The sequence below is a fragment of the Argiope bruennichi genome, chromosome 6 (genome assembly GCF_947563725.1).
Source record: "Argiope bruennichi chromosome 6, qqArgBrue1.1, whole genome shotgun sequence".
Taxonomy (NCBI): Eukaryota; Metazoa; Arthropoda; class Arachnida; order Araneae; family Araneidae; genus Argiope; species Argiope bruennichi.
In genome coordinates, this window is record NC_079156.1 from 96,539,425 (window position 1) to 96,552,302 (window position 12,878).

At 29.2% G+C, this 12,878-nt stretch overlaps 1 protein-coding gene across 3 annotated transcripts in view; it reads left to right on the forward strand.

Moving 5' to 3' along the window:
- The window catches only part of LOC129971129 (large neutral amino acids transporter small subunit 2-like), an 88,914-nt gene extending 76,882 nt beyond the window's left edge, over positions 1-12,032 (forward strand). The window contains exons 7-10 of one of the 3 annotated variants that reach the window (XM_056084625.1): positions 1,521-1,617; positions 4,530-4,679; positions 6,005-6,182; positions 8,623-12,029. In XM_056084625.1, the coding sequence (XP_055940600.1) occupies positions 1,521-1,617; positions 4,530-4,679; positions 6,005-6,182; positions 8,623-8,684 (487 nt within the window). In that variant the 3' untranslated portion in view covers positions 8,685-12,029. Of the gene's footprint in view, positions 1-1,520; positions 1,618-4,529; positions 4,680-6,004; positions 6,183-8,622 lie in introns of all 3 variants that reach the window. The other 2 variants (XM_056084624.1, XM_056084622.1) reach the window with 2 other exon arrangements.
- The last annotated feature ends 846 nt before the right edge of the window (positions 12,033-12,878 follow it).

Below are 12,878 nucleotides of genomic sequence, written 5' to 3' on the forward strand. Positions count from 1 at the left end.
AATAACAATTTTTAAACACGGAAAGTTACTCATTTTTGGCTACAGAACAAATAAATCTTTTAATATCTATGATTATTTTATATTTCATCAGTGATTATCTCGAAGAATCAACAAACGCTGTTGATAGAGGCTGCCGTTGATTAACTCAAACTGATGAAACTTTATGCTTCAGAACGTGGTTAATTGTAGTTATAGCGGTGTGGTATTTTTTCTTGCTGTAAATGTAGATTGTTAAGAATATTTTATTAAATGATTAATAAGACCAATTGATATCATAAAACTTTAGATTTTATAACTTCTTCAGCAATTCGTTTATTGATTCGAACTACATAAATATAATTCTACACATCAGTGAAAGTATTTTTCTAATTTAAAATATATTACAAGTTTTTTTTTCATACATAAATAAGAATCCAACGCTTAATAATTTTGTATAGATGTTTACAATGCTGGAGGATGGCTGGTGGCAATAATTGAGATTATTGAATTATAGATATTTAGTTGATATAAAGATTTTACAGATTTGGAATTAGGATATGAAAAAAAATTAAAAGATTAGAGATTGAAAGCACAGTTCGTCATCGTCTTTAAAGTTCAGTTCCTTCTAAGAATCGTCTGCTCTTTGTCGAGCGCCATCTCATGTCGAGTCTCGGATCTAATTCACTTGCTATGATCGAGTCCGTCAGTGGCATAGGATGTATAGGAACAGCTCTCCAATCAGGACATCAGTGTGGCACCACAATAATATAAACTTCTGAATAATCCACAATCCATTAATTCTTATATAACTCCGTCTCCATTGTAACTTTAATTTCTAAGTTGTGCAGACTTTTATTTCTTCCACATAACCAAAATGCTGAAATTAATTCGACATAAATTCCTTTCTAAAATTAAATAAGTTCCAAATACATTCTCACTGTTTTTCTTGCTTTCTGCTTTCCACACTACACTATACTCCCATCATGGCTTGTATAAAGAAAACTTTTCCAAGGATGCAAATTGGACTATTTCCTTGGAATTGCGAAGAATAAAAATTCGAGAATTGCTTCTTCAAATTGTATTATATAATCTTTTACCAAGGATATTAGCAACATCATCCCATTGCAGCGACGACAAATCATGTTAACATCATGTAAAAAACATGGCATTACCGCTGCACAGAGCAAGCAGTGTTACTATCTATTCCATAATCATGAGATAATCTTCATGAAAATCTCTTTTTAAACGTATTTTATTTATTATAAAAAAAAAAAAAAATTCTTTTAACACAAATTCTGTTCAAATGCTTTCAAATACGTGGATAATTTTCAACTGTATAGGATTATAGATAGAAATTAATTCGGCATATAACGTCAAACCTTGTGCTTTTACCTGTTAATGTCAAATTATTAATAATTATTAATTACTAATGTCTATTAAAAAAATTTCAAGCTATTTTTTTAGAAGGCAAAAATTATTTTATGTAATTTTATTTCAATAGTTCTTTTTTTCCCCCTACAATTCAGTTCTTTTTTTTACAGATTATTCTTCGTAGGAGCCAGAGAGGGCCATTTACCTAATTGTCTTTCAATGATTAATCTCAATTACCTAACTCCAGCTCCAAGCTTAGTTTTTCTGGTAAGTGAATTTGAAAATGGTTGCAATATCTTTTAAAATCCCGTTCTAATTCTGTTACTCAGTTACAAAAAACTATGAAATTGATTGAATTCATCAATATTATTCAGCTTTAACTTTTTTTAAAGACTATGCCATTCGAATTCAATTAAAATTACTCCAAAAAAACAGATAAGTTTCCGGTGCTTTAGGATTCCCTTAAAATTTATAATATTCACTTTAATATTTCATCAACTTTATAAACACTTGCGCGACTCTTTCTTTCTTTAAAATATTCCTATTCCTTCGCTTACTTGAAATAAATTTTCCCTTACAAAATTACCTTGAACTGTTACGAAACAAAACGTGTGATTCACAGTAAAACATGTGGCATAACACAAAAGATAATACGTTCGCTTGGACGATTCATGCTTGTGAATCGACACACTTATCCGATTAGATAGCTTATTCTTTGCTATCTCTTAAATGTTGGGAAAAGTTATCTAATTAGAAATTAGATGTGAATCGCAGGTGATTCATGCGGCAACCAACCCATTAAAGTATGAAATGTTATGAAGAAAGTCAGATATGAAACTTGCGCCTCTTAATAAACTGAACTCCAAAATCAAACCATAACAATCTATTATAGTTGAGCCTTTATAAAAAAATAATTAAAAAAAAAACTATCAAAACATGGCAAAATTGGCTTTGCTGCTTAAATTTTATTTATTTATTTTGATGTGTTGGCTGTTCAAAACAAACCATTCTGTGATTTTGCCGGATAGCGAACAAAATAAAGACAGAGCGTTGAATCATCCATTTTATTGCTCAAAATGAAAAGGCAATTCATTTGATTGGTGATGTTAAATTTAAAAGTTTATAGATATTAAGAAATCCGATAAAATGTGTCATCGAAGGTTAAGATAGTTTATTTATGTCTGGAGCAAAAATCTTAAACTTTAAAAGGTAAATATTAACATTTTTGCAATTCCTCTAAAATACTTGTTATGCAGGAAGTACTTTGATAAAAATTTTCAATATCTATGGCCATTAAATTCTCAAACATTACAATATTTCGAAAGAAAAGGATTGTCGAAAAATGGCTATTGCACTTCTATATTTTTTCCCAATCTTGGAGTGGGGACAATAAAATGGCTTTTTTTTTTTTTGAAAAATTTTACAATGTTACAATTCAAATGGTCTATATACAATTAATCAAAATCTATAATTTCAGAGGGTTTCTACAGTGGAAAGAACTTCCACAAAAGTTTAAAAAAGCATTGAATTTAGTATTTTACAGCGCCATCTATCGATTGACAATGAAAGTTGCAATGCTTTCTGTTGAAATCATTCGTACATTTTTCTTATTCTTCAAACATTTTCGTTTTATTAATTCAATTGGAAATTTAATCAGAGTAAAAGAAAATTAATAGTTTAATCTGATTTACAACTTAAATAGCTCGCATATCAATTCTCTTATTTGAGAATTAATATAAAATATATTTTTAATTCAGTTTGTTATCACGTATTCTGAGTAGGATCATTCGTAATAACTTCTCACATTTGAAACGTCTACATGTAAATTATCGAGTGATTAATTTCTCTGTTCAGAACTAATCACTTGATAGTTACTAGCCTCAAATCTATTAAAATGAGTACAAAAATGTCTGTTGTTTATAATGATACTTTTCACCTAAGTCTACTTTTTATGAATAAATTCCATATAATTAACATTATTAGCATTTATTGCTATTTTATATCATTACAATTTACATTTAATTATAATTTAATACATATATCATGTATATAATTTTTAAGTATATAATTGAATTATTATAATTCGAGTATTAAATTATATTAACTTTAATGATTTCACCATTATCCTTGAATTTTAGAAACTTTTACAGTCATTTTGTTTCCCCATTTTTCTAAATGCATACAACAAATATTTGGCATTCATACTGTCATTGTTTATTTTTCTCCACAAAGTTTTTAATTGGAATATTTTATTCTATACCTTCTCTTACATTCTGATAATAATTCTGACATTCTATGCATGTAAAATATTTTCAAGAAGTAATGTTTATTTTTTTACTGATATATTAAAATCTCTGAAGCTATAAAAAATCTTTTTCTGCAAGTAATCTGTAGGTATTTATATGAATTCAGAAGTTAATAGAAAACAAGAGCAGTTTCAAAAGCAAGGCATTTAAATGAATGTAAATCTTAATCTTACTTTCTTTTATTAAATATTTTATCGTTACAACATCAATCGAAATATTGTAGTATCGCAAAAAATATTTGAGGAAAAAAATTCAAATAAAACTTCAGAAGAAAAATAATGGGAATTCACTCATATTTCGGGATATTAATTCGTCTAGAAAGAAACGTATGTGTGTGCAAAACATGCGTACAAAAAAATACAATTGAAACATTTTTGTTTATGTTTAAAAAAAGGTTACGCTCTATACAAGGTTGAACTTGTCTAGATTTAATGTTCCAGCAATGTATCACTTTTTTCTGTAGAAAATTTCTTATTTTAATTTTATTATTCTCAGATAAAAAAAATTCTTGTAAATGCATTTTAATGCATTTATATAAACTTAAGCTTTCAAAAAGTAATATGAATAATAAGTTATTCTTCACTTGCTCCGACGTACTGTAATCGAACTATTTTCATTTCAAACATTTCTGATTTAGGTTTAGAATTATTTATTAAAATTTGATTAATTTATTTATAATATTTTATAAACTGAAATTATAAAACAATCAAAGAAATTGTCTTCTATTGACAACCAACTGATTTTTTTAATCATATTTTCCTTAATTTTAAACCAAAGAATTTAATTTTCACTCTTATGTTGCAACAATGATTTTTTTAACCTTGTTCCTTAGTACCAAACACTCATAACTAATATCCTCTATAAATTTTTTAGTGTCTCCTAAGCTTGGCATATCTTTCTACAACTGAAGTCTACGTTCTTATTAACTATACAGCATTTGTGGAAGCCCTTTTTGTGACCCTCTCTGTTGCCGGTTTGCTGTGGTTGAGATATAAGAAACCCGACCTTGAGAGACCTATTAAGGTAAGATCATGTTTCCGATCGAAAATAAATAACATTATACTTATGCAAGCTCATGATTTGACTCATAAAACATTTAATATACAGTTTATTTTTCTGACATGATTCTTTACAGAATATGTATGTACAGAATATCCATAATAAAAGTGCTCATGCACTAATCTATAAATTCTGCATAAAGTCTATTGTTTGAAAGCTTTATAAATCCCATCAGTATAGATTTAGAAATTTTGCATCATGGGAGCTCCTTTTTGAATAAACTTATCAACTTAATTAAATTTTTCAATAGATTTTTTTTTTTATCATAGACAAAAATGAATCTTTAACGGGTTGATTATTTTTTTAATTTGTGGAAACGTAATTCTTTTATTTTTTTAATTTGCTATGATTCACGCAACTGTTGCATTATAAGACATGTTGCGGCGAGTAACAGGGAGCATGCCACATGCTCAGAAGAGTAAATACGTTTCTACATGTTGTCCATTCTAGGAGTTCTGGATTCTGCTCATTTGGAAACGATCATTCCGAGAATGAATGAAAATACGAATACCACTCCCGCACTTCGGTGAGAAAGCGACACACGAGCGCAAAAGTGTGAATACATTTTAAAATCAACATTAAAGTCCATTGTTTAGTCAAAGATCATATCACGTCAGTTGGAAGCAGTAATGAATTAGTAGTTTGAAAATAAAACGAATAAAATCCTTACTTTTGTACTGTGCTGCCATCTATTAATTAATAATAGAATTTACAAATTATTAGTTGCATGTTTCCAAAATTTTGGAAGTAATTATTTTTTAAAAAAATCAGATGAAATTTCAAAAGACCTAAAATAATACTGAAGACTGCAATGAAAGTTAGTATCTCAACTTTATTAACCTTAGTGAGCGATAAAGTTATAGCACTGGTAAACACTGATTTCGTATATTTGTTGGATTCGAAATTTTGAAACGAGACATCCGCTTTACATTTTCTTGTCTTAAAACTCAAGAAAATAAATCAGACTTCAAATCATAATTGAACAAAGTTTCATAATAATCTTTAAGAAATTTTGCTTTTATGACTTATAGTGTTATATTTTTAATATCATTAAAAAGACATTAAAATCATTAAAATGATTATATATTTTTTAATTGACATTCAAATAATTAATAAATTGCAATTAAATAAAAAGAGCAGGTTAAAAAAATGAGATGGAATCGTGTTGTACCACCACACCTTCACAGAATCATAAATGTATGTAAAATTACTTGTACAGTGATTGAAATTCATTATCATATCATTACTTAATGTACTTACATATGACTTTTTTTTAACTTATTTTTTAGGTCAATCTCATTCTTCCAGTCACATTCCTATTAGTGTGTGGATTCCTCGTAACTTTCCCATTTTATGTGAGCCCATGGGAAACTGGCATGGGGATTGCAATTACGCTCACCGGCATACCAGTTTACATGATCACTATATACTGGAGGAACAAGCCAAAGTTCTACAAAAAAGCAATAGGTGAAAAGAATTAGCTTTTTCTCTTAATTAATAGACATTTTGGAAACGACATTCTGTTGTTTATGCATTTGACTAGTTGCTAACCTTATTTTCTTACTATTATTCTTAAACATATTCGAACAGCTGCTTGGCTGAGTAGAAGAAACTTTTGAATTTTTAAGTTCAATTTATTTCATCCTGGGAGGTATAATTTGTACTAGAAACAAACGCTGATACACGATGCGTCAGTCTACATTGCGATACAAGAGCAAAAGAGGCAGAATTTTTTCCCTTCAGTGATTTTAATAGGGATTTCTTTGCCCCATGTTGACAGGCAAGGGAATATTAAATATCTTTAAAAGAATGTTGTAAGCATTAGGGATTTTTATCTCCTAAAGCGTAAGAAAATGCTGAAGTGAGCAGTTTTTTTAAAGTGAGTATAGAATTAATTAAATACAATAAGTGGAATTAGATCTGTAAATAAGGAACCATATTAGAATGAAGTTAACCTGGGCTAAATTCAGATAAAAATTTGGAAATTAAGATTTAAATTAGATTATAAAATATCTTTACATATATATATTATAGTATCAAGTTATAATATTACTGTTATATTTCTCAAATATAAGCCCGCCCTATTTACATAAAATTGTCACGATATCTCGCGATATTGTCTGATATTCAGAATATTGAACATCGTGGAAATATCGTATAATATCTTATGTTAATAAAGTGTAGAGAATAGGTTGTAGTAATTTCATTCCTTAAAACAAGAAGTTAATCTCGTTCCCAAACTTAATTTTTTTTAAATTATAAACTCTAAAAACCTCAACTCGATTATTTATGTGTATGTTCCGTATAAATTGTGTATTCTGAAAGATCATATTTATAACATTTCTTACATTTTAATCGGTTAAAATGTTTCATTTTTTATGAGAATATAAAATTGTTAATGACTCAAATGTGCCATTTTTTTTTTAATTTACCATAAAATTCAAAAGTATGTTTAAAGCTGAAAGTTCTATAGTATATTGCCTCACTTAAAAGGCAACACCACGTACAGAAATTCGCACCTTTTAAAAGAAACCTGAGTTTTTCAAGAACTATAATAAATAGTTCTGATTTTTGCTTATATTTGATATGATGAATAGGCGAAAAAAAATTCTTATTATTGGTTGCAATAAATTCAATTGGTTCTGAAATTTGCGAAGTAAAGATGTATTGTTAAAGATTGTTAAGTGGTGATTTATAAAATTAGTTCCTAAAGCACCTGAATTCATTAAATTTGAAATTAAATGAAATAGAAGATTACTTGTTCGCTTTTCGACGCTTTCGACTTTTGTGGCAAAATTTTTTAGAACATATTAAGTGTACAACTTTGCTTCCGTCGTTTCTTTTTCCCAATTCTGAAGCTTTATTCTTAAAAAATGATTGCTTATTCATAATTAAAAAGTACTGTCTGTCGCTAGTTACTTTTCCCATCCTTTTTAACAATTTATGGTTGCAATATAGAAAAAAAATGCGTCTTTTGAGGCTATCCACGAATTTGCCTATTTTTGGACTTCTACAGAAAAAGTAAAATGATAATCAACCAGGCTGTGAGCCAAAAACCTAAACAAATGATAGTTGAGAGGAGCAATGTCTGGTGAGTACGGCGGGTGAGGTAAAGCCTCTCATTTTAACGTTTGCAAGTATGTCTTGAACGGTTTTGAGATATGGCAGACCATTGTCATGCTGGAGGATACTAACGTGCCTCTTTTGATATTGCCACTGTTTCTCCTTTAATACTCTGCTCAAACGCATAAAATGCGTTCAATACTTATCCCATGCAATTTTTCCAAGTTGGTTTCAACAGCTCATCATATATCACAATTAACTGATCCTACCAAATACAGACCATGACCTTGACACCATGAGCATTCGATCTGCATATTGAAACACTTCGTCACTTATTCTTTCTCTAAGAATAGATTCACTGCAAGCACTTGAGAACTAATTACTAATTATTTAAAGAATGTTCAACTAATATAATAACCAAACAGCAGTTATTTCCAGACGTGCAACTAATTTAATAACCAAACAGTAGTTATTTCCATACGTACAACTAATATAATAACTAAAGAGTATTTATTTCAAGACGTGCAACTAATATAATAACCAAAGAGTAGTTATTTCAAGACGTGCAACTAATATAATAAACAAAGAGTAGCTATTTCAAGACGTACAACCAATATAATTAACAAAGAGTAGTTATTTCAGGACGTACAATAAACAAAGAGTAGTTATTTCAAGATATGCAACTAATATAATAACCAAATAGTAGTATTTCAGGACGTACAGCTAATATAATAACCAAAGAGTAGTTATTTCAAGACGTACAACTAATATAATTAACAAAGAGTAGTTATTTCAAGACGTACAACTAATAGAATGAAAGACTAATTATTTCATTTCCATCTAGGAAAAATAACGTCAATGGTTCAAAAATTGCTGTTGAGTGTGCCGGAGGAGAAGTATGACTGATGATTGATTGGCTGTGCCAAAAGTGGATCAACGTCCATCAGTTATTTGTAAACATTCTGTCAAGAGCTGCTCCTTCTCATAGAGTTGGAATCACAATGACAAAATTCCTGCTATATTTCCATATGTGTTCAATATCCATGCACTGGAAAAAGTCATTTGTTGTTTTTATGAGTACTAATATGTTTCCAGAAGAATAATGCAACGAATTAGCAAACTATTTGTCAAATGCTTTCATTTTCATCATGAATAACCGTTTTTCCACTTAATGGTTGTGCAAGAGACTGAAATGGAAGTTTCATGAACATTAAAGAGATGCATTCACAAAACGGACAAAAGGGTTATTAACCTTTAGCTTGTGTTCGCAAGAAATTGTTTGTGGTTATTCCTCTGTTTCTACAAGGATGCTTTTTGCGTTATGTTTTCTGGTTGCAGTAAATATTTTTATTTGTTTATTTTGCATCTTGTTAAAAAATGTGCAAATGTATAAAGTTTGTTTAGGAAATAATTTTCATATTGATTTTCATTTTCGGTGAAATTAGTTTTGTTTCTAGAATATAAATCGTTTTTTTTTTCATGGGAAAAAATTTAATTAAATTAAATCTTGTTTAATTTAACTAAATCTAGGAGAAGTTATCTATCGAAATCTTTTTTTTCTATTAGAAAAAGTTTTAAAGGAATTAATCATTGTCTCCTCTTATAATTTATCAAATTACTTTTTCATTTTATAGAGTAGTATAAGATAAGTAAAAGCTTTCTCGCGCATCTGTTTATTGCTTCAGTTTATTTCAAGGCGGGAAATTAAAATAATTTTGCATCTGATGCAAACATTGAAGCTCTTAAAATCTTACTATAAGGAATAATATGAAACTAATTTTTAATCAATAATAAAAACTAATAGCATAAATTCAAATTCTTTAAAGTTTTTATGCAAAAAAAAAATGCTTAGAACGCGTCGATATAATTACATACACCACGAAAAAACTATTGGAAATAAATATTTATAATCCTTTAGCTCATTACTTTTCTTACTGATTAGATAACATTCATTTTGAAACTGAATTATATTGATCTAACTAGAAGTTTATAGATCAATTCAAGCACTTCCTGTGCACTTCACTTAAATTCAAGCACTTTATTTAAATCCATTTATAATGTAAAAACAAGTCGATGAAAAGAGTGAAAAAAATTTATGAATTTCGTTTCGGTTGAGAAATAAAGATTGCAAAACAGAAACCCAATTGTAATAAAATACTGAAGTAGTAAAATTGCGCAGGTATAGGTAAAAACATAAAATATAGACAAAATTAACATTGTTATATGTGTACTTCGTAGTATTTGGTGTATAGAGAATTTATATACCTCTTTTTACAGAAAAAAAATGTTATAAAATATATATAATATATTTTTCTTTAATTCGCAACATTTTTTTTTTATTTATTCATAGTTAATTATTGATAATGGCTTGTAATTTCTAAGTACATGCATCTCCCACTTTCCTCTCCTTTGAAAGCTTCTGGTATGGTGGTTGATTTTCGTTTCCTTATGTGTAAAATAATAGTATAGGGATCAATTTACCTGCACTCCAACGATGGTGAGGAATTGTATAGCAACCGGTGATGACCATCAGGACTCATTTATAACTTCAGCTTCTGTATTTTTGAGAAGATTACCATTCAGTTCACCCGGGATGCTTCAGCAGAAAGGAAGAAAAGGTGATTACTTTAAATTACCATAAGTATTTAAATAAACACTTACGTGAAAATGGTTGTTTATTAATTTTGATCTATCTGAAAAACTGGTTTTCAAGTAAGTCTTTCAGTTTTAAAACAGATCGGAAGCTTCGTGTATTAAAATCTACAATAAGATTACAGGCGAAGTATGAATGATTAAAATATTATTTAAAATTATTAATAGAAATTCCCATGGAAATACTTGAGTAGTAAATACTATGCATTTCTAATAATCATATTGAATATATAATTTTATGTAGTAAAAGATTAATATTTGCTGTACTAATAATGTACTAATTAATATTTGCTTATACTAATATCATTAAGTTGATTTTAATATCATTTAAATTACAATAATTTGTTTAAAAAATTCTTGGGTTGCCTTTCACTAACATAGTTAATTCTGTCACTGATATTAGTTGATTGATGTGATTTAAAAATAACCTAGATATTGTTGCAATTTACTTTTACACTTTAATGTTATAATTTGGCCTGTATGCAACCAAAGATGTTATGGTTTGTGTTTCTTATTCTTCTACGAATCCATAATGCAGATATGAAACCTCAAAAGTGTAAGAATAAAATGTAAATGTTATTGCCTGGTTAATAATATGCTCAATGTATGATTTATTTCATCAAATTCAAAGCAAGATTAAATGAGAAAATTAGCAATTTGTATTCACATTCCTAAACATGTTGACCAAACTGACACAGCTCATAATTTTCCTAAGGCATCTTGTAGTTACGCTGGCTTCGACTTATGATTTCTATGCTTCCTCGTCCTCTTCTAGTAGTACTGTGGAATGAAGCATGGAACTGCTTTCACTTCTATAACAGTACTGTGGATTGTAGCATGCAACTGCTTTCACTTCTATAACAGTACTGTGGATTGTAGCATGCAACTGCTTTCACTTCTATAACAGTACTGTGGATTGTAGCATGCAACTGCTTTCACTTCTATAATAGTACTGTGGATTGTAGCATGCAACTGCTTTCACTTCTATAACAGTACTGTGGATTGTAGCATGCAACTGCTTTCACTTCTATAACAGTACTGTGGATTGTAGCATAGAATTGTTATTATTCTCACAGTAGCACTAAGATAAACCTTATTGAACAATAAGAGACTAGTGCCTTAAGATACGTATTTATCTGGTTACGTATTTACGTATACATATTTATGTATACGTATCTACGTATACGTATTTATGTATACGTATTTACGTATATATTACGTATATACGTATTTAATGTTCAAAATAATACTTTTCTTTTGCACCAACAAGGAATGCAGCTATAGAATAAAGTTGTATAAGCTTTTACAGTAAGGTCATATTAGTTAGAATTCTATAAAATATTCACCATATCCTGTAAGATTATCTTTTTAAAATTTTTGTTTCATACAACATTTTTGCTGCTGTTTTAGTATTAAAATGTATATATTTAAGATGGCCGGAGACTTTATAAACTCTGGTTTCATAGTTTTTTTTTTTTTTATTATTATTAATGCTCCTGCTGGATGAAAATGAATTCATTTAAAAATGGAAATTCCTTTTTATTCATACAAAAAAATTTTTATTAAATTCACACTGAAGTCCAATATATTGTTGTTGTATTTTATGTACTTTTTATATTGATACTATAGTGAATATTTTGTATGCATTGTATATTAAATAAAACTGTTTTAATAAATCTTTGTGACTTTATAGAATTATTTTGAAGTAAAGATTGGAGAATCATTTTTTAAAGCAGATAATGGTACGTTCAAATCTAAAGTTTATTCTTTTACTCTATTATAAAACTGTTTTATAACACGAAATAGATTTTATACCAACATCATGCAAAGATAAAATATTGCAACCCTTCAAACTCCGAGTGTTATGCTGCTATTTAGGGATTTGTCTTGTTGTTTCAAAGACAAGCCCGCTGACTAATTCTGAGATTTTAAGCAGAGAGAGCTTCTCTTGTTTTTCAGTAACGCCATCTAGGGCCAAGTGTACGTCTTATCTACTCACGCATCACAACCCGTTGTACGGGGCGGACTTCATTCATGCATTTCATTCACTCGACCACAGATCGTAATTTAGGCCTGAATCAGAGAACTATCACCTCTGAACCAGTACCCCCAATGGTATTACTCTTGACATGGAGGACTTTGTGACCACGACAGATTTATACGTGCACCAGCCACCACACACACGGAGAGTTTTCGGTCGGCGGGATTCGAACTCACAACTCAAGCTATGCGAATCCACCGCGATACCAACCAGACTATCCCGGCCTTATATCTTTATATAACCCGCATTTAGAAAATCGAATAACGTTATGGAGGTATTTTGTGCCAATAGGTTTGTTTCTGCTAGTTACGATTCTGGGGGTGGGGCTAATGAGCTAAATGCCAGATTCTCTATTCTTCTGCTTGATGACCGTATAGATTTGTTCTGGTGGAATTCTATCATAATGG